Here is a 23672-nt window from a genome sequence, read left to right on the forward strand (position 1 = left end):
TCTGATTTTATCCTCATGGTCTCTTCGCGAGATATACGTAGGAGGGAGCAATATACTGCTTGACTCCTCGGTGAAGGTATGTTCTCAAAACTTCAACAAAAGCCCGTACCAAGCTACTGAGTGTCTCTCCTGCAGTCTTCCACTGGAGTTTATCTATCATCTCTGTAACGCTTTCGCGATTACTAAATGATCCTGTAACGAAGCGTGCTGCTCTCCGTTGGATCTTCCCTATCTCTTCTATCAACCCTATCTGGTACGGATCCCACACTCCTGAGCAGTATTCAAGCAGTGGGCGAACAAGTGTACTGTAACCTACTTTCTTTGTTTTCGGATTGCATTTCCTTAGGATTCTTCCAATGAATCTCAGTCTGGCATCTGCTTTAGCAACGATCAACTTTATATGATCATTCCATTTTAAATCACTCCTAATGCGTACTCCCAGATAATTTATGGAATTAACTGCTTCCAGTGGCTGACTTGCTATATTGTAGCTAAATGATAAGGGATCTTTCTTTCTATGTATTCGCAGCACATTACACTTGTCTACATTGAGATTCAATTGCCATCCACTGCACCAGGCGTCAATTCGCTGCAGATCCTCCTGCATTTCAGTACAATTTTCCACTGTCACAACCTCTCGATATACCACAGGATCATCCGAAAAAAGCCTCAGTGAACTTCCGATGTCATCCACAAGGTCATTTATGTATATTGTGAATAACAACGGTCCTATGACACTCCCCTGCGGCACACCTGAAATCACTCTTACTTCGGACGCCTTCTCTCCATTGAGAATGACATGCTGCGTTCTGTTATCTAGGAACTCTTCAATCCAATCACACAATTGGTCTGATAGTCCATATGCTCTTACTTTGTTCATTAAACGACTGTGGGGAACTCTATCGAAGTGTCTGTAGCAAGATCCCTGAGCTACTCTCCGAAATAAATAATAGAAATGCCAATATTGTATTAGGTACTGAAAGCTGATTGAAACTGGACATAAAAAGCAGTGAAATTTTGAACTCGGTTTGGATGATGTTTAGGAAGGATAGGACTGATGCTATGGGAGGTGGTGTGTTCATTGCAGTTAAAAGCTGTTTAAATGCAGTTGAGATCGGTACTTGGTCGGACTGTGAAATAGTCTGGATAAAGCTGTCAATCACACAAGGATTGACCATTACATTAGGATGTTTTTACAGACCACCAGCATCCGCAACATAAAGTTCACAGACCGTTTCAGGGAAAGTCTTGAGTACATAGGAATAAATATCCAAATTATCCATTAGTTATAGGTGGAGACTTTAATCTGGCATCCATTGACTGGGAAAATTACACATTTATCACAGGGCGCCGAAGCAAAGATTCGTGTGATGTTATTCTAGGAGTGCTCTCAACATACAACCTTGAGCAATTGGTTAGAAAACCAACTCGAGATGGGAACATATTAGATATCTTGGCGACAAACAGACCTGATCTTTTTGAGGAAGTTAATCTAGAAGAAGGTATTAGCAACCATAATGTCGTTGTGGCTTCTACGTCAGTGGAAGTTGCAAAAAATAGAAGTGTCATTAATGAATATCTTCATAGTCAGCTCCAAGCATTCACCAGGGGACACGAAGATATTGAGCATCTTTGATCAGAATTTAAAGGTATTGTCCACCATGTGCTAGAGAAGTAGAGCCTAGCAAAAATATAGGGGAGGGAAAGGATCCACCTTGGTACAACAAACATATTAGGAAGTTGCTGAGAAAGCAGAGAATTTTGCACAGTCATTTTAAATGTAGACAATGCCCCGCTGAAAAACAGAAATTATGCGAAATGAAAGCAGCTGTCAGAAGGACAATGAGAGATTCTTTTAACGAATTTGAAAGCAATATTTTATCTGCAGATTCTAAAAATAACTCCAAAAAATTCTGGTCATACGTAAAATCTATGAACGCTACAAATAATTCAATACCTTCTCTTGCTGATAGTAATGTAACTGATGATGATAAACAGAAGACCAAAATTCTAAACCTAGATTTCAAAAACTCATTTGTGGTGGAGGACTGCAGCACCATTCCCCCTTTCAATTATCGAACAAATGCAACGATGGCTGACATAGTGTTTAGTATATCTGGGATTGTAAATCAGTTAAAATCCTTAAATGCCAGGAAGGCATCTGGCCCAGACAGTACCCCCGTAAGATTATATGTTGACTATGCTACAAATATAGCACCATTCTTATCCATCATCTATCAGAGATAATTGGAACAGCAGGAAGTTCCATGGGACTGGAAGAAGGCTCAGGTCATAGCAATCTATAAAAAGCCTAGAAAATCGGATGCACAAAATTACCGGCCAATTTCACTGACATCGATTTGTTGCAGAATCATGGAACATATTTTGTGTTCAGACATAATGACATTTCTAGACTCTGAGAAGCTCATCTGCAGAAACTAGCATGGTTTTAGGAAACAGCAGTCATGCGAGACACAGCTGGCCCTCTTTGTGCATGATATACAACAGCCTCTTAGATACCGACTCCCAGGTTGATGCCATATTTCTCGACTTTTGAAAGGCGTTCGACTCAGTTCCGCACTGTCACTTTGCTCCAAAAAGTGCGTGCTTACAGTCTATCCGATGACATATGTTCCATGTTCACTCCTTGTGAGTCCGTTATTATTATTAAAACATTTAAAGTAGATCAGGTGAGTAAAACATTTTTAATTTTTTAAAACATTTTTTAAATTTATAAAATACTGGAAGACACATGCTGTAAACATCTATTGGTTGATATGGCTTAAATATATTTATTTTTATATTATATCTCCCTTTATTAAAACATAATAAGTATATTGTTCATCATATTTACTAAATAGTTCATAGATGGTGCCAAACATCAGTCAGATGCATGTTATTACAATTTGGCTATTCCACTATAGATATAGAGGGTGCTAACCTCTTTCTTCCTTAAAGCCGATTTTCCTTGTAATTGTAAAACAACCAATATATGGAACTGCCGTTAATAATACTGTTTATGCATCTGACCTAACATATCATGGAAGAAGTTCCGTTGGTTCAGAATTATACTCATCGTACTCATATAGCATAATGCAAATGGTTGCTACATATTGGTAAGACAGTAGGTGTTACCTCGTTCCACCTGGGTCAAACCCTACGCCGATTCCCAGCAACAAGTCCTCGAACAACTCCCAGAACTGTGCATTTTTCACAACAACCTGATCATTAATCAGGTTTCTGCTGGTATTTTTGTGATGGCAGAAGATTTCGAGCTCTTCCAGGAGGTCGAGGAAACCGCCCTTCTCACACTTATGCAGCAACCTCACATTGGATGTCAAAGTCAGCACCTTATGTTTTGTCGTAAGCAAATGTGCTGCCATACTCGATTTTTCCATGGTATCTTTTTTTCCCAATTAATAATTTAAATGTTTTAATAATAATGACAAACTCACAAGGAGTGAACATGGAAATTTTATTACTTGATGATAAATATGAAATAAGTTGGACGACAATGTAAGAATTTTACTTATGTTCCATTTTATGTAGTTAAATTTGAAGTGGTTTACTTCCATTGAGGTTTATATGTAGTTCACATAGATGGCGCCATGTAACCAACCGATGTGTTCTCCACACAGCCAGCCCTCCACAAACATTAGTATTCAATTAACTGTGGATGAAGCCCAACCAACAGGCATTAGATGCATCGATCAAAAATGATGGTGGTATGTAATATACAAACCATATGAGTTAAGCCATTAATTGCAACTTTTTTATGACAGCATCTAACTATTTACCTGTAGTATTCTTAGCATTGAGAATGGCTAGTTTCTAGCTGAAATCTAGATCTGCCAATAAAAATTCCAAAGGACGACTGATAGCTGAAATCTATTATTTACAAATTAGACTGTTTGCTGATGATGCTGTAGTCTACAGGAAAGTAGTATCACATGAAAGTTGTGAACAAATCAACGAGGATTTTCAGGAAATAAATGCATGGTGTAATGACTGGCAGTTATCTCTCAATATTAGTAAATGTAACCCACTGAGTATAACAAGGCAAAAATCCCCATTAATGTACGAGTACAAAATATATGCTCAGTCTTTGGAAGCGGTAACATCCGTCATGTATCTGGGTGTGACTATTCGAAATGATCTCAAATGGAATGATCAGATTACACAAGTAACGGGTAAGGCAAACTCTAGATTGCGGTTTATTGGTAGAATCCTGAAGCGATGCAGTCCTTCAACAGAGGAAATAGCTTACAATACGTTAGTTCGTCCAGTCTTAGAATATTGTTCTTCTGTATGGGACCCTTACCAGTTGGGTCTGATTCAAGAGATTGAGAAGGTCCAAAGAAGAGCGTCAAGATTCGTGATTGGTACATTTAGCCATCATGAGAGCATCACAAATCTCATAGAAAGTTTGAAGAGGGACACACTTGCAGATAGACAGCGCGCTAAATGGAAGGGGCTGCTCACTATATTCTGAAATCCAATCTTCACCGAGGATGTAGAGCATATATTATTACCACCAACTTTCAAATTGTGCAATGGTCACCATTCAAAGATAAGGGAAATTAGAGCTCGTACTGAGGCATTCAGACAGTCATTTTTCCCTTGCATGATCCGCGAGTGGAACAGAGGAAGGGCGGGAATATGACTTAGGTGCGAATTGTGCCCTCCGCCACACCCCGCTTGGTGGCTAGCGGAGTATATATGTAGATGTAGATCCTGTGGTTGGTGAGTTGAAGCAGGCTCAGTGGCCATGCCACCAAAACATTACCATATATGGTGCGGGACTGAGCACCAGTGACATCACTGGTGACAGCATGGTTATATAAGCACAGCAGTGGCATCCACACAACAGTCAACCACTTGACCACAGCAGAGGACATCTCTGCTGAAAGCTTGTGGGCAGTTAATCACTTGACACAACTTGAAGCTAGAGAACATTTTATTAATAGATATCACTGCAAGAGCATGCATTCATACACAACATTGGTACTTTGTGAATTAACTGAACTTAACATTATTAATTTATTTCTCCTTATTTTCTGCTTCCATGCAAGTACTCTTGTTTTTTCATCTCTCAAGCCTCCTGTAAAGCTTAATATTTCTTATCAGGTGAGAAACATGCTGGTCATAATGAACCCACCAATTGTCCCATTCCTGCTCTCTCTTCTCCACCTCTTCTGGAGTAATTGGAGTGCACCAATCTTGCTTCCTTTCCTTCTCAACATTTACTTTCACTGCTATGACTGCCTGGTCTGTTCCCACAGGCTTTATATGATTAGATATATTTCCATTGCTTGCTTGCAACTAAGTTACTTCAGCTGCTGAAATTTGCAATTTTTTGTCCGGGGTGTAACCCCTGTTGTATTGAGAGAGAAAGAAAAAAAAAAAAAAAAAAAAATGGCTGATCCTATATCAATTACATAGAAACAACAACAAGGGAAGATGATGATATGTAAATATACCATTAACGTAACACCTCTTATTACAATGTAATAGTCACCCAAAAGGAGACCCAGTGGTGTGAAAGCACCAAGGCAATTGCATATGTTCCCCAGCTCAGGCGGTGTCCTGCTGCTGGTGGAGATGAAGCCCCTGGTAGGTGACTGGATACTTCACCTAGTACAGCAGTGTTCTCCACCTCAAACTCAGTACCTCATGGAGATGGCAGCATTCAGCATCACTTACACATCTCAATACGTCAGTGAGCATCTGAGAATGAGGGTCTGATTTAGGTCGATATTTATGAGAATCTGCTGGCCAGTGCTTCTCCAACACCAGTACCCTCTCCCCAGAAGGGACAACAGCTGTAGCAGCTGGGTGTCATCATTGGGCAGTGATTACTTAATTTTTTGTGCTTTTCTTGTGTAGCCAGCTCCTCAAGGAACCAAGCTAGAGCTGTAGAACTGCCCATCACCCTTCAGAGGCACTGACTAGCTTCTTTCACTTCATCACCTTTCTGAATAAGCATTATCTTGCTCTGAATAAACCTCCTTGCAAAAAGGTGTATCGGCTTCATGCTGATGCTGACTTCCCTCTGTAAAACAGAATTCTGCTGGGCACCACAAGAGCAGTTCATCGCACCCAAGGGAGTCGTGGCATGACAGGCTGCTTCTCACTCCTTATAAGTAAGACATCACATTCATTACAGCACTGGACTCATATTCTGAAGTGGGCAATTCAATCTCTATCTGGCCACTGAAATTAAAGTTTTCTGCAGATTCTCTAAATCAATTAATGTGGATGCTGCACCAGTTCCTTTAGAAAGAATCTACACAATTTAATTCGCAAAGCCAGACACAAGGCTCCTCCCCTCTAAATGGTCGTATAGAGTCAGAAGTGCCCTGAATGATGCTTCAGAAAGTGAAATGGTTGGTGTCCCAACACTTAAGTTTGCAATCTGGTCTGAGGAATCAGGAGTGTCCAGCTTCACACTGGGATGTGGCAACATAGGGTTTGGTGGCCTTAGTTGTGGAGACTGCTTGGGACCACCACCTCCACACCCACGCCCACAAAAACTGCTGCTGCTGCTGTCCTGGAGTGCAAGATATACTAATGTGGTTGTGGGACTGGCAAGGGTGGGTTTTCTAGATCAAGGTGAACCACTGGCACTGCTGCAGTCAGTTGATGCAGACAGAGTTGGTTAGTATGACAGCACTACAAACCCCTTGGTCTCTCAACAAATGTAAGGCAATGGGTGTGGCAACCTCTGTTGCCAGTATCCATGTGTGGTTTGTCCTGTAAGAGTGTGCCCACACTGCTGAGCCCAGAGCATATTGCCCAGCACGTCAGACCCAGGGTTCTCTGGGCTCTGGGGCCAGGAGATGGAGGAGATCTGCCAAGCTACAGTTTTGATTGGGAGTGGCCCTGTACAGTCAGGAACATTGTTAGTGGTTCAGAGAAGCACAGGAATGGCTAGAATCTGGATGAATGCATTAATTGTGTCTGTATGGTGGATGCCATGCTGACACATGGGTAATTAGAGTAAGTATCCACGACTATTAACCAGAAAGAGCCCAGAAAGGGGCCCACAAAGTCCAAAGGAATACGGTCCCATGGATGTTGAGGAGTGGGCCAGAGGCCAAAAGATTGGGCTGGACAGGACTGTTGCAGAGCACAGCACTGCATCAATCCCACATGGTGAGGTATCTGTAGCTAGAACCAGTGGACATGATAGTGAAAACGGCATAAGACAGGGAACCCAGTACAGCATACACTTCAACTGTGTGAAAGTGCACTCACACGCAGCCATCCACCTCATCTGAATGCCTTTCTTCCAAAACTCATTTAGGGGATGCATAAGGGACCACTGTCAGAGAAATTTAGAATAAAAATTCACCTTTTTCTAAAAAAAGCTTGCAACTCCTGTAAGTTACCAAGGTATTTCACCTGGAGAAACTGGCATGTGGCTAAGTGACGGAGTCACGTAATGTAGTCAAGAGCTACAATGTTTCACAGGTAGTCCTGGCGTATAGCAGCCGTGATAATTAAGTCATCAAGATAGTCAGTGAGAGTGGATATGTACATCGTTAACTGTTCCAGATATCTCTGGAAATTTGCTGGAGCAGATGAAACCCCAAAAGGCAAATGCTGGTATTTGTATAAGCCAAAGGGAGCGTTTATAACCACACTACTTTGTGTCTCATCATCCAGCGGCATACGCAAATATGCAATGGTGAAATAAATTGCAGAAAAATATTTATTCTCTTCTAACAAGTAAACTGCAGAAAAATATTTATTCTCTTCTGACAAGTTTCTTGAAGAGGTCTTCCTGGTGTGGTATATGGTATGTTTTGACTTGTCTGGGCACTGATTCTTGATTTAAAATCTCAACATAACCAATGTGAGCCACTGGGTTTCTTTACCACAACCAGAGGCATGGTCCAAGCAATCATTTTAACTGATCAATCAGGCCAGTTTTGTGGAGGTGATCAAGTTCCTGTTTGACGGCCATCCGTAAGGAGACAGGAATGAGCTGTGCTAGCAGAAACAAGACTTAGCATTAGGACGCAAAAAGATATGAGCCTGGAAATCAGAGGTGCACCCCAGGCCTGTTTCAAAGAGAAGCCAAAGTGGCACAAAGGTCTTGGAGTTCCTGAATCTCATCAGCGATGGAGAAGTGAAACAATGAGAAGGCATCCAGAGAAAGTGTTTCCAGCTGAGTGACTACTGACAACAAACAGGGGTATCAGCTGTGTCATCCACTTGTAGGCTGCAGCAATTATGAATAGACTTGGAGCGGAATAGAGCTGTCACCATAGGCTACCAACGTGCAGGAGGGTGGAGTTAATTTTTTGGAATCCATACGAGCATACATTTGGAGGTTTATGAAGGAGTGGTAGCTTCTGTGTCTACCTGGAAATGCACATTTATGTTCACAATTCTGAGATTTATAAACAACTTTTGAGGGAAAGGATAACTTGGGGTAACTATTATCTGTATTTATTTTATATTTTTTAAAAATTTTGTTTTAATTGTCTACTTCTGTAGGACCAAATTGAGGACCAAATCTCCATGGTCATGGAACATGTCAGCACATGAAATTACAGCAGAAAAATAAAAACAGATAAAATAAACTCTTTATGAATCCTATAAATACATCAAGCTGTAAGGTTATGCAAATGCAATCAACAATATAATACAGGTCACAGCTTAATTTTTTCAAAGAAGCCCTTGACAGAATAGAAGAAGTGACCCATGAGAAAACTCTTCAGTTTAGATTTGAAAGGGCATGGATCACTGATAATATTTTTGAATTCTTGTGGTTGCTTATTGAAAATGCATGCAGCTGAATACTGCATGCCTTTCTGCACAAGAGTCATGGAAACGCAGTCCAAATGCAGAATGGATTTCTGCCTAGTATTAACTGAGTGAAAGCTGCTAATTCTTGACAATAAGCTGATATCGATCATAAAAAGCGACAGTAAAGAACAGATACATTGAGAGGCCAATGTTAGAATGAACATGGGTTGAATGAGGTTTGCAAACTTACCTCACTTACTGCCCACACCGTTCGCTTCTGAGCCAAAAACACCCTTTGAGAATCGGAGGAGTTATCCCAAAATATAATACCATACATCATAAGTGAATGAAAATAAGCAAAGTAGACTACTTTTCATGTGAAACTATCACTTACTTCAGATGCTGTTCTAATAGTCTTTGTACAATATCCTGAATGTGGTCTTTCATGACTGTTTACTATCTGTCTGAACACCTAGAAATTTGAACTGTTCAGTCTTGCTAATCCTATTTCCATTCTGTGTAATGAAAATGTCAGGTTTTGTTGAATTGTGGCTTATAAACTGTAAAAACAAAGTCTTACTGTGATTTAGTGTTAGTTTATTTTCTACAAGCCATGAACTTATGTCTTGAGCTACACTATTTGAAACAGTGTCAATGTTGCCCACAACATCCTTTACTATCAAGCTAGGTGTCACCATTGAACAGAAATATTTTAGAATCACTTGTAATACTTGAATGCATATCATTTATATAAATACGGAACAGGAGTGACCCCAGCACTGATCCCTGGGGTACTGCCCATTTAACCGTGCCCCACCCAGAACCCATATTCCTAACCGTTCTCATTAACGTGGAGAATGACCTTTTGCTGTCTGTTCTTAAAGTAAGAGGTGGACCAGTTGTTACTCCCCATATTCAACAACGGTCCAACTTCTGCAGCAATAGCTTGTGATCAACACAATCATACACCTTCATTAAATCAAGAAAGATGCCTAGCATTAGAAATCTTTTGTTTAATTCATCCAGTACCTCACAGAGAGAAGAGAATATAGCATTTTCAGTCATTAAATCACTTCTAAATTCAAATTGTCCATCTGACAGCAAATTATGTGAAATGAAATGATCACTTTATCCTTACATACACAGCATTTTCAATAATTTCAGCAAACATTGATAGATTTAAAATTGTCTACATGATCCCTTTCTTCCTTGTTATAATGCAGCTCACCCTTGTCAGTACCACAAAGGAGTATTTCAGATATGTCTCGGAAAGGCATTTTCCAAGAGAGAGATATGATTCCATGTAGAAACTAAGTTTTATTTAATTTGCCAGCTATGTTCAGAAAGTGACTGTTAAATATTGTACATAAACCTGAATTATCAGAAATAGAAACATTTTTACTACGTACTGACTTCATAATTTCGACCTTGTGCTGTTGACCAGACACTTCCTTCACAGCTGACCATATGGTTTTAATTTTATCCTGTGAATTAGCTATTCTATTTGCCTACCACATACTCCTTGCCTTCCTAATAACATTTTTAAGCACCTTACTGTAATGTTTGTAATGAGCTACTGCAGTTTGATTGTGACTAGTTCTAGTATTTTGATTTAATTTCCACAGTTTCTACATGATATCCTTATCCTACTAGTCAGCCACACAGGCTGCCTTTTACTGCTGTAAGTTCACGCACTGTTCCCAGACATGTTCAAGGAGCCAGGTCCAATTGCCCTGATGGATTATGGAACACTGTTTGGAGATTCCCATCTTTTCCACAATGGGTGCAATGCACCAGTGATCCAGGTAGTCTGTACATGTGTGCTGTGAAGCAGTCTGGGCATGACAGGAAACCCTGCAGCCCAAGTCGACAGAGATTGACTGGTGGCTCAGAGACAACTGACACACCTGAAAGTAATGAACCATGATGCCACCAAATGGGAAGTGGTTTATGAGCATTTCATATTCCTGGGTTGCAATGCAACATCTGGAGCACTGCTACTGGTGACTGATCCATGAAGCACTCATTAGCTGCTGCCATGATTTTGAAAGAGAGAGGGATCATCAGAAATTCTTCTAATGACAGGTTGTCTAGCTTAATGGCTGACGTGCATACTTCTGGTTTGGGAGACAACTGGAGCACTACACCCACAAATTGAAGGGTCTGCATATTAGGTTTTGCATGCTGGGTTCACACAAGTAAAATCGCAGTGATGACTCAACCCTTGTAAATCAGTTACCCAAGAGTGATACGTCTGGCCATGTTGCTTGAGGTACTGATGAAATTTGAGTCACAGTGTTACCACATGGAATAATTGTGAATAAACCAAAAGCAAAGTGCACATATCCTTGAATGTAAGGGCAACTGGATTTGAGAAGAGCCAACTTCTTTTTCCCACATGAATAACTCATTTTACTGCTGCTGTTGCAATTTCTGCAGCTGTTGCTGTTATTGTTGCATGAGTTTCACAAATTTAGTGTTCATAGTATGCTGTTAACCATTTACTTCGTTGTCGGTTATTGTGATCAGGATTTGACAAAAGATCAGGAGTGTCTCAAGACACTTACTGAGGCTGTCCGGCCAACCTAAGTCTGTCAATGGTAGATTACTGAGTATGGACAGAAGACAACAAAAAGAGAAATGGACAGTAGAGATGATACTACATATGAGTGCTGTGAGTAATCCAAGAGAGAAATCAAGACTTAACGAAACAGAAACCTAGAAACAATGATGCGTTATGGCGAATACATAACTGAAAGTGAAACCATGAGCTTTATAGTGGTGCTGTGAGCACGTGGCCGCTGATTTGGGTGTGTTAGCAGCCACACTGTACCACAGCAATGCTAGTGTTTACAGCTGTAGCAGCGTTGCCTATCGACCAAGATCAAGATCTATGCCTTTCAGTGGGCTTTGAAAGTTTCCAGGACCTGATGCCAGAGTCTGCAATGTCGGTTGCATTAGCTGTGTAGATGCACGATTCAGTTCAGGACATGCCAAGGTGGACAGAGTCGAACTATGGGCACTGACATGGGATGGCAGGGTCAGTATTGGCAGCCAAGGAGTGTGACCGCACAGTGCACTGAACAGTAGCAAAGTTTTCTGACACAAGGCAACAAACAGCAGCAAAGTTTGACTGCACGTAGCAGTGGTGGTTGTGTGGCAAAGTGTTCCGAGCTTGAACCATGAACCCCTCAATATAAGCGTCCTACAGAGATTGGAAGTTGCCCAGCAGATAGCCTGCTTGCAGGAAGGCATCATCTCAACAGCATTCGGGCTCACGTGCAGATAGCAGACTTGCAGCTAATGAAGACAGTGTCTAAAGGGAACATCTCAATGATACAGTTGGGGATGTTGACCAGCATAGACTTCTTGCAACTGGTTCCCAGTTTTAACTGATACTGCTTGTCTAAAATGGACAGTATTTTTGTGAGCCCGGTCCACTGCTATTTTTGAAATGGCAGCACTTTCCCTCCAGCAGAAATGATGTGTGGGGTACAGCCATTAGATAATTACGACACCACCATCTCAGTGGCCAGTTCTCCTGCTGTCAGTTGCACTGCAGCACTGGTGTGCTGTGTCGATGTTGCAACTTCACTTTTCAGAAGGCCTAGGTGGTGATTCCACAATGTCAGCAGAGTTTGAATATGACCTCTGTTGCAAGAATATGTACCACTAAGGTTTCTTGTGTCATGCTGGCATCACATCTGTCTGGTGAGTTAGACTCTTCTGCTTGATCAGGTAGAGCCATGATGCAACATGTGTAATGTTCAGCGTTCTTCTGTGGCATCATACCTCAAAAGCTTTTTACCTCTTATTGCCTGACCTATTCATGATCCACACTTCACTTCCATACATGGCTACATTCAAGACAAATATTTTCATAAAAGACATCCTGACACTTAAATGAAGATTCTCCCATGACACAGAAATCCAGAGGCTGATCCCATGATATGATGAAAGTTTCAACATTTATAAGTAATTTAATATTTGTTTTACCTGTTCCAGTAAATGCTTCCACATAATTATCTTTTCCATCCTGTTTCAGGTTTATAGACACTCGCTTTCTGTTAAACCTTCATACAATTTTAATGTTTCATTTATTCTGTTTTAAAGTATCATGTTTTTTTAAGTTATATTCAAATGAATGGTTTTTTTTTTTGCAGATCTACCCAGATGAAGATAACACACTGTCTGGAGTTCAGCCACATCTCTATCACACAATGGAAAAATTTCTTGTGGAATGTTTTGAGTGACACAATCGCTGATTTTGACCTATATTTTACATTCTTGTAATAAACTCAAGTACCTGTACCAGGTTGTAATATTAAAAATTTTATAACACTAATCTAGCAACAAGCATTTCACAAAAATTACTGCTGCCACTATTACAGTACAAAATCTTTGATAGGATCAAATGATGAAAATTGAGTGTTTCAATTAAAGTATAATTTATAACAACCAAAAACTTTCTCTAAATGATGTTTCAAAACCATAATAATAATGGAATTCCTGGATGAAAAAACATATAAAAGAAAGGAAAGGCAACCACTCACCTATAGCAAGCTGCTGAATAGTGCCTAAAAACGAGTAACAAAAAAACAGTATTCACATTTGAGTTTTGTTGCTGTGTGAATACTGGTTCTTTGGGAGATGTTTCTATGCAACATGCATCAGTCTGCTATAGGTTAGTGGTTGCCTTTCATTTATTTTTCGTATGTCCCAAAAATAGTTGTCTGTGAACAGGATTTGCCTTATATATATTGCTAGATGTTTGTGAAGGTTAATTTATGAATTAAATTGTATTTAACTGTATGAAAAACAAACTGTATAAACTAAACTGTGTAAATATGTTTTAAGGACATTTGAATTTTGTCATTGTGTGGATGCAAAATTTCAATAGCAGTACCTAGTAAATGAATGGTATTTCTCAACAGTTTGCTTTGCAATGATTTCTTTTCTTTCATCCACGATCAGAAATTTATCGTCGTAATTTAAACTTGTCCAGAAGAATACAAATCACTCAATTCATCACCATTCAACAGATGAATCGACTTTTTAAAGTAATGTTTGATATTTAGTAGTTTTAATTATGTATGATAAATTCAGGCATATCTATAGAACTTTGAGTGTTTCAAGCATATTGAAGAGTTTTACAAACTTTATTGTTGTATGTTGATGTTTTGTTAGGAAAACACACTTTTCTTTATGTTAACCCAAATAAGTATTATCTGTGTTGTGTCAGTATCGCTGAGCTTTTCTATTTATTTTGCATGTTGAGTGTTTGCCACAATCTTCATTAACTTTAGTAAGCAATATTGTCAGCCATATATATTTAGTTCAGACAAATAATGCAAACTATACAGAATGTCCATAATTAATGTTCCAGTTTCAAAACCTGCAGCATAAAATATGAGCAGCAATGTTACTGTAGATGTGAAATCATCATGGGGGAAAAAAACTGACCAATAGATAGCACTGTAAGAATCATAATACATGCATCAGCAGTGATGTGGCACATGGCCGTTCCTCTCAGTTTGCATCCAAGATGACCAAAATGACTGTCTCCATGAAGGATAATGCATTGCTGGTAAAGCTCTTTTACAAGAATAATGACTTTGCGTCAGTAGCCCTGCAGAAGTTCCAGACACTCCAGGCTATGAAAAAAGGCAATAATACAGTAACTGCTAAGGCTCTTGAGAAAATGATTACAAAACTTGAGAAGACATGTTCTTTTGAAGCGCAACGTCACAGAGGGAGGAAACTGGTTGATCCAAAGATGTGGCCACAGCATTGCAAAGGGGGTTGAGCAGTGGTGAACAAACATGAGTTGCAAGGGGAGCTGCTCGAACAGTAGACATGCCTGTGAGCACAGTGTATAAAATCCCACAAAACACCCTGCACTGCTATCCATACAAAATCACCAGTGTCCAGGAGTTGGATTTCTGCTGATCGACCAACAAGACAAATGTTTGCCCTGAATTTCTTGCTTGCATGCAAGTGGACAACAATCTGCGAGCAGATGAATCCCATTTCCCTTTTTTTTTGGGGGGGGGGGGGGGGATGGGGTGGGGGTGGGAGATGAGTCCTGCCACTTGCACCATCACTGATAAATACTATAAGAGTCTTCTGTGTGGCAATGTCATTCCAACCCTTTAACAGCATCGATGTGCAGACATGATCATTTTTATGCAAAATGGCACTGCTCTGCACATTGAACAGACAGTGAAGCAGATGCTGCAGAGGCCTTTTTGTAAATGCTAGAGTTGTCAACCATCATTTCCCTACAGCCTTGTCATCCACATCACCTGATGTTAATCCACGTGACTTCTAGCTGTGGTGTAATCTGAAAGATGTTGTGTTCAGTACTTTAGTTACGAATATAGCTAACCTGAAGGCACACATTGCGCAATGCATTCTGAAAGTCAACACTGAGACACTCCAATCTATTGTGGAACATGCTGTTTCTTGATTTCAACTTGTGGCAAAAACCAGTGGACAGCATATTGAACCCATCTCGCACCAGTCTCACGGCAATTAGGAACCAAAGTCATTTTGCTTTTTATGTAGATTTTAGACCCAGAACAATTAAAACTGATGTCATTTTGCTTGTTACTTGGCTTTTGGCCTCAGGACAATTGAGAACCAATTTTTCCCCATCCAGTGTGGTACGACCTTTCTGTGGGGGATGAGCTTACTTAACTAACAATGCCACAACTGTTGACTGCTGAACTTGTACAGTCACAAACATTAAACAATATGGACAGTGTAATGTGCAACTCAAACCACTACCATTCATTTGTATTTGTAGCTGACCCCATTTAAATTAAGATGCTTACAGTATTATCTATTGGTAAAATTTTTGTTAGTTTTTTGCCCATGACATTTCCTCCTTTGTCAATAATTTTCTATTCACGTTTTATGTCATTCTGAGCAGTGGTTCTGTTTTTACAGCATTTTGAAACTGCAACTTTAATTATTGTCACACTGCACTATCTATCAAACTGAAAACCACTAATAGGAACCTGGCACTGAAAATTTAGTGTCAATGTGCTGACAGAATTTAAAAGAAAAATGAAATACATGTTGGCTTTGTGGGAAACAGCAACAGACACCTTTCATGGCACAGAACAGTATTGATCAAGAGCACCTACGATTGTTAATATGTCATCAAGGGGTTATTACCCACAGTAACATTTTCTATGAGGACTGAAGGACATACTGCAAAAACTATTGTCAATTTGGTTTTAGATTCTACAACTTTCAGTGACTGAATTGTAAAACCAATAGTTAATGATTTATCTGACTAAAATACTCCGATGTTAGCAACAAAATACACTAAGCAGTTAGGTATAGATTGTAGAAGAAAAGCGCCGCACCACAGATCCATAAACAATGACTTAAATACAGCATGTAAAGAGATATTACAGAAAGAACACTGAGAAGAAACTTGGGAAAATTTAACTCTTTATTAAACAACTTCCTACAAATAAGGGTAAAACTAAACAGAAGCAAGGATAAGGAATGGATAACACCTGGAATTAAAGTATCTTGCACTAGAGAGAGAGAGCTCTGTTAAATTCACAGGACAAACTGCAGTCAGGAGGTGAAACCAACTATATTATAAAATTCTTCAGTCTGTTATTACAAAGGCAAAACTCATGAACTATGTTCAAAAGTAATACACTTCAAGAATAGGGAAAAAACAATTTGGAATATTATTAAACAAAAATAGCAAACCAAATGAAGTTAAGCCTCTCGAAAATAGTTCTGGTAGAAATGGCGACAATTTCAAATCATTGGTTATCAATTTGAATGATTATTTTGTCATAGTGCCAGTAAATGTTGCATCCATTAATAAACTACCAAATACAAATGCAACAGATTTACTTGTGAACAAACCACAAACAGACATCAGTTTCCAAAATACAAGTCTTTAAGAAAATTACAATACTTATCAGGTCACAAAATAATAGTTCATAATTCTGTTGCCTATTAGCAGAATATTAAACTATTGTGCTGACCTGAAAGGACTGCTCTTAAGTTATCAATCTATGACTCAGGGTATATTTTCTGGTTAGTTAGTTGCCTGTTCTACAGGCACATGATCCTTTTGTCGAAATCATCTGCACCTGATCAGCTTACAGGATATTTACATATTTGTATTAACATTAATGAACAAACTTATGCTTAAAAACAAGTTGATTCCCCTTTTCTAACATATACATTTTTTAAAAAGCAGTTTGTCCATGGAATAGGAATTGTCGAGGAGAAATGATTTTAGGTTAGATTTAAAATTTGCTTTGCTACCTGTGAGACATTTTATGTTACTGGCCAAATGATAAAAAATTTTTGTTGTTGGGTGAACTCCTTTCTGGAAACCTGACAAATAATTGGTAATAAAGGTAATTTTTCCCTCTAATTGTGCAAGTATGGACTACATGTCTAATTAAAATGGATTATTTATGGTGAATTTTATCAGTGAATATATATACTCTGATGGCACAGTTAAAATGCATTGCTCCTTGAAGAGGTATCTAAAAGTCTGCCATGGATGAACACCACAAATTATTCTCACTGCTTGCTTTTGTGCAATCAACATTTTCTTTATAAGTAGTGAGTCACCCCAGAAATTATTCCATAAGACATAATTCAGTCGAAATATGCAAAAATGTCAGGATGTTAATTCATTTGTTTCCAAGACTTACAATTATACAACAAGCAAAAAGAGCTGAACTTAACTGTCTGAGAAGCTCAGCAATATGCTGCTTCCAGTTCAAGTTTTCATAAATGTGTACTCTCATAAATCTGGAATAGTCTACCCTATTTACTAGCTCCTGCTCATGTGTTATATCAATTGTTGGTATGATTCTATTTGTTGTACAGAACTGAATATAGTGTTTTTCAAAAATTATGGGGAGTCCAATTTCTGAGAACCACCTAATAGTTCTTTGGAAAGCATTGTTTACAATCTCTTCTGTTGCTTTTTATCTCTTGAAGTTTATTATAACATTAGTATTGGCTGCAAAAAGTACGAATTCTGATTGTTGGAAGTAAAGAGGAAGATCATTCACATATATTGGGTGTCTCTCCTAAGACTCATCAGGCACATTTCATTTGGTGTTTCAGCAGATATCTGCCATTTCATTTTTGCAATATGTAGCTGGAGTCAGCCCAAACAAATACCAGTCATAACATCTTTCATGTGATTTCCAGTGTGAACAAAAAGCATTGGTTTGTTGTCAGTCAAAATTAAAATCATTTTTAAAGCAGAATGTTACATGCTCATTTAACAGAGCTGTCCCAGATTAATCTATTTTGCAATATTCAATACATCAATATGTATTAATAGGGACAGTAAAACACGAAGAATAAACAGTACTCCTGCAACAACTGAATAGTGCTGTTACATTGTGGCAGTAGTCAGTATGGGGCAGAGTGGTGCTGTCACTATTGGAGTGTTTCACTGTACCTGTTAATACATGTCAATAAACTGAATGTTGCACTACAATAATCTGGGACCTCTCTGTCAAATGCACATGTAACATTCTGTTCTAAAAATGATTTTGATTGTAATGGGAAACAAACTCGCACTTTCTGTTGACACTGGGCATTACATGAAAGACATGATGACCTGTATTTGTTTGGCCAGACTTCAGCTACACATCGTAAAAATTAAATTGCAAACTTCTGCCAAAACACCAGAGAAACTGCATCTATGACTCTTAGGAGAGACATCTGGTATAGACCAAAAATTGAAGCTCGTGTAGCTCTCTTTCTGATTTTTCCACAGTGACTAAGCTTTCCTACCCTTAATTTGAATTATTCAGTACTACTTCTTGCATTTTGTATGCTACATGTTATTCAAACCAACTGTGTGTAAAGCCAACACTTCCATAAAACTTCAGTTTGTCTGACAAAAATACAAATCAGTTGTATAAGCTACATAATCGAACTCCTTGGAAAGATTACAAAAACTACTAACTGTCAATATTTTATTATTTAAGGCTTATACTATTTGATGAGTGCATGCAGCATTCTCAGTTAAGCAAACGAATAGCGGAAATTCATGTATGGAAAAATACATAAAATAAGGGAAAGGCAACCACTCACCTACAACAGACTGATGTGTGGAGCACAGAAATATGTAACAGAAAACAACATTCACACTAGCTTTCAAGAACTAACTCCTTCTCTACCAAGAGTACACACATTCACATACATACAACCACACAGGCACCCAATGATATAAAAAGTGATCTCTCTTGCATGGATAGAGTCATATCTTCATAACAGAAAGCAAAGAATCACATTGACAGACTGCACCACAGGGTGAAACTTAACCTCAGAATGATGGAACATAATGTATGGGGTCCCAGGAGAATCAGTACTGGGCTGACTCTCATTCTTAACCTACATAAATCACCTCCCAATGACGTCAAAGGGCAACCGAAACTGTAATATTCGCTGATGACACACATGTACTAATTATGAGTCCAAACTCAACACTAGCAGACACAGCTCAAATCATAGTAGAACAGGCGTACAAGTTGTAAGTCTTAGTCTCACAAAGACTTACTATATTTCAAACAAGCAGTAATGACCTGCTAGCACTAGAGGTAGACAGTAATGAGCATATACCAAATGAAATACCCAGTGTGAAATTCCTTGGGATTCAGGTGGATAATAATTTAAAATGGCGCCAACACATAGATAAATCAATCCAGAAGCCTTGTTCAGTGTGTTTCGCACTAATAAGCATCTCTCACTGTGTTGACCTAAAGACAGGCGTTGGTATATTTTCTAAACGTTCATGCCCTGCTGTCTTATGCAATTATCTTCTGGGGCAGTGCATGTATGGTAAATATGTCCATTGTGCAGAAGCGAGCAGTAAGAATGATGTGTAAGGTAGATAACTGCACTTTTTGCAGAAGCCTTTTTCAAGATCTTTTAAACCTCACAGTCAGTTCCAATATATTTACTGCTTAACCATGTTTGTTCCTGATAGCAGAAATCAGTTTCACCTGAAATGTGATGTAAACAATCACAATACATACCACAAAATAATTTTCATGTAGGCATTGCCTCAATGTCTAGGGTTCAGAGTACAGTTTATGACTGTCATAAAGGCATTCGACAAGCTTCCATATAACATACAGAAAAAAATTGAGAATTCTTACCAAGTCAAAAGAAAATTTAAAAAGTCATCATTTGCCACTGTCTGTACATATTTTGTGAATATATTGATTCATGGATGGAAAATTTTATTAGCTAATGTAATCAAGTAAATATTATGCTACCAGTATGAGAAAAACAGCGGGTAAGGAGTAAAAATAAGACTGCAGCAGCTTCGGCTAAATCTGGCTGACATAAGATGAACAGCATTAAGGAGTATAGTAAGTACACAATGACAGGAATGAAAGCTGTTTGATGACACAAAATACTGGGAAATGATGAATGAGCAGAAGGTTGAAATACAGACATGGCACCAAGGAGTAAGAGAAAGAAAGAAAGAAAGAATGGGTACAACAAAAAGGTATTGGATAAGGACAAATACGTTTAATATGAGTAAATAGACTCTGAATGAGTTTCGTGTTAAGCAGACAATGTGAAAACAAGCAGGGCTGAGAGTCACAGTTGCACAAAATGACATACAGGACATGAAAATAGTAATACAATGTCAAATTGTGTTTGGTCATAGAAAAGCGCTTTATTTGCAGTGTTAGTCTTCACAGAAAAGCCATCCAGTAGTTGTGTTTACAAGGAGGGGCAAATTATATGAAAACTTTCAGATGTGTCATAAATGGCATAATTTCTACAACTATACTATTGGGTGGATGGCTATGTATTCAAGATCTTGCATCTACAGTCTCTGCACAATATTAAATTTGTTACTATGTTTCTTGAAACATCTATATAGAAGACTTATTCATGGGAAAGTAGCTAATACTAAAAGGCAGTGACATTTTCAGGATGCTCATTGATGTGAAATTTGTTTACAACTTTCTGAAGAAAACAGCAATTAAGAGTATAAGAGGGAATACTGAAAGGGGATTGGATGAGTGTGGTAAAAGATTTGGTAGTGATTTTACTGTCCAGGAGATAGGAAGGGAAGTACTTACACAGAGTGGAAACACCATGTTCTGTGGTAACTGAACATGAGGGCTGTTGCAACCCAATGGGGTAAATATCCCTCTTTGTATCAACAGCTTAAATCTTAGTTGTGTTCATCTCCCACAAAAATGTTCCCTCTCATCTATCACATTTAAATATTACATACACTCTGCCGTTTGTGCACTTCATGAAGAATACCTCTGCAAAGATTTAAAGAAAATGATAAGAGACAGAATATTCCACTAGAAGATGAAAATAGGGGGTTATTATGAGGAAGTTGGCAAGAAACTCAACAATGATTCCTCAGTAGGAAAGATTTAAGAAAACCACACAAACTGTAAATCTGGAAGGCCAGATTGAAATCTGAATAGCTGTCCGCCTAAATGCATGTCCCATTTCTTAATCACTGTCTCATCTTGCCCTGTAGACTATACGAGAAAGGATACAGTTACCACAAAGCACAAGATATTCTCTTGCATTATCATCAACTTCATAGGAAAAGCACTGTAGTTTAATCAACCAATGGAAATAGTGGGTTTTAAAAATGGAAATTGCACAATGTCTCACTTGTAAGCTGTGCACAAAATAACAGGATATGCAAGAAATATGGAGTACTATTGTCTGGGATTCAAAGGTTTTGGGACAGCTTTTGACTCAGTTGCTACTAAATCTGTACTAACGGCCACTGATAAACATGGCACTGATACAAACTATGTTAGTGTACTGAAGAATATATATTTTAATACTACGGTTTATATTAGACTTCATCAAGGTAGTGGAAAATTCAGAACTGAAAGTGAGTCAAGGAGATTCCATATAACTGAAACTATTTTCAGTAGCCATAGAAAGATTTTTTGGTTGTCTGAACTCCCAAAATGAAGAAATGATGTGAATAAACATATATGACCCAAAAACACTTTTCTGATTCGATTGTATTGTGTCTGCCTTCATTTCAGATAAACTTCAATAACTAAAGTAAGAACTTAACATATCAGATTTGGAAGTAGGTCTCAAAATCAATAATAAGACAAAGATAATGTATAATCAATACACTCAAGAAAAAAAAATGGGACAAATTAACAATGAAGTCATACAAGCGGTTAACGAGTTTTTGTACATATAGCTGTTGAAGAGAACACTTGCATGGGCAGGGAAAGAAACTAAATAGAACAGCAAAAATGGTCTTGAATGCTTTGGCAAACTGAAGAGAGTTTTCAAAATGAGCATTCTCATGTCTGAAATAAAATGTTTACAATCAGAGTGAGTTACCAGTTTTGACTTATGGCAGTGTGGGATATGGACTTTTAATAGTAAAACCAATCAAAACTTGAGGGTTGCCCAGAAAGTAATGAATTACTAGGAGAGGCTAAAAAAAGACAAATGGTTTGGGAAACAGAATGTCATGAAATATGTCATATGACTGTACTGACGAAATAGAGGTGGGCAGCAAATGTAGCCAGGAGAATGGATGCTAGAGGTACAATGGAAGTTCTTTGCAGGATCCCAAAAAATACAAAAATTCTGAGATAATGGTCTAACGGAAGGTAGGTTGATGTTGGAAAGTTAACAGGAGCAACAAGTATGTGTACAGCTGAAGACTAAAGTACAAGTGTCATCAGTCTACAGATGTCCTTCATCCAGGAGACTAGGTATATGGCTGATAATGCATGTCAATGACTTTTTAATACATTAATTTGTTTCCTTTACTTTTTAACTGAGCCCTTTGTTTTTTGTGAGATATACAAGATTTTTGTTACATCATATCTGAGAAGCTCTGCAACATTTCCTGCATCAGGAAAGCTTTAAACAGCACAAATGTAAATATTCTCATCATCATCACACTTTCTTCCTATTCCACAGTTTCCATTTCACTTTTGTGTATAGTGTCTTTAATATTTATAAATTTTTTTCTAAGTATTAGAAGCTAAATAAATTGTTAATTACTTTTATTACTATGCATGCAACTGTTAAAATGCCATATTGCGGCACATTTTTGTATCATACAGTTAAAGTACTATACTGGGGAGGGAGGAAGATTTCTCACCTGATCTTGCTTACAATGAGGATACAATGCCTACAGGCATATTTCACCAGAATTTTCACCTCTGACACATATGCTCCAACTAAGGAAAAAAAGGACAGTAAAAATGAGTGTCAGTGGTAAAATGCACATGAAATGTGCAAGCAGGCAACAAATCCCTCATAATTGAGAGACAAAAGGGAGAACACTTCCACTGACATGTTTTAAGCGAATAAAATCTGGCAGTATAGTGACAAAATAAAAACACATTTTACAACAAACTATTTTATATTCCAGGCAACCACAGCTGTCAAAAGGCATGATGTTAGGAAGAACTCTACTCACAGGCAGTGAAATTGTTGTTTATTAAAGCATGACCGGTTTTCCGGCTTTAAGCCACAACAGGTGAACAATGTTAAAAGATCATAGGCATACACCTCCACTAGACAAAAATTACTATTCAGAGAATACTGTCAATAGGTAAGAAAGCTGAGCTGCCCTGATGTCATACTGATGCATATACAGTCATCATTACAAACAAAGAATTCATATCATTGTTATCTATAAACTGCCCTTTATACATTTTGGATGGTCAATACCACCAACATTAGGCACCAGTGGACTGGAAGGTAAACATGTGCTGCCTTGACAAAACTCAGGTATGAAATTTTATAAGCATGTTGTATAGGTGTGAATGGTTTATTGATCATTCCAATTCACTTATACCATGTCTTCGGGGGGGGGGGGGGGGGGATTTGAAGTTTGCAGATAACAAGCAGTGAAA

At 38.4% G+C, this 23672-nt stretch overlaps 1 protein-coding gene across 2 annotated transcripts in view; it reads left to right on the forward strand.

Moving 5' to 3' along the window:
* LOC126262304 (venom dipeptidyl peptidase 4-like) overlaps nucleotides 1-13690 on the forward strand; it is a 181015-nt gene extending 167325 nt beyond the window's left edge. For both annotated transcript variants that reach the window (XM_049958841.1, XM_049958840.1), the window contains exon 17: nucleotides 12921-13690. In XM_049958841.1, coding sequence (XP_049814798.1) covers nucleotides 12921-13010 — 90 coding nt within the window. In that variant the 3' untranslated portion in view covers nucleotides 13011-13690. The remainder of the gene's footprint in view (nucleotides 1-12920) is intronic.
* The last annotated feature ends 9982 nt before the right edge of the window (nucleotides 13691-23672 follow it).

This window comes from Schistocerca nitens, chromosome 6, assembly GCF_023898315.1.
Source record: "Schistocerca nitens isolate TAMUIC-IGC-003100 chromosome 6, iqSchNite1.1, whole genome shotgun sequence".
Classification (NCBI taxonomy): domain Eukaryota; kingdom Metazoa; phylum Arthropoda; class Insecta; order Orthoptera; family Acrididae; genus Schistocerca; species Schistocerca nitens.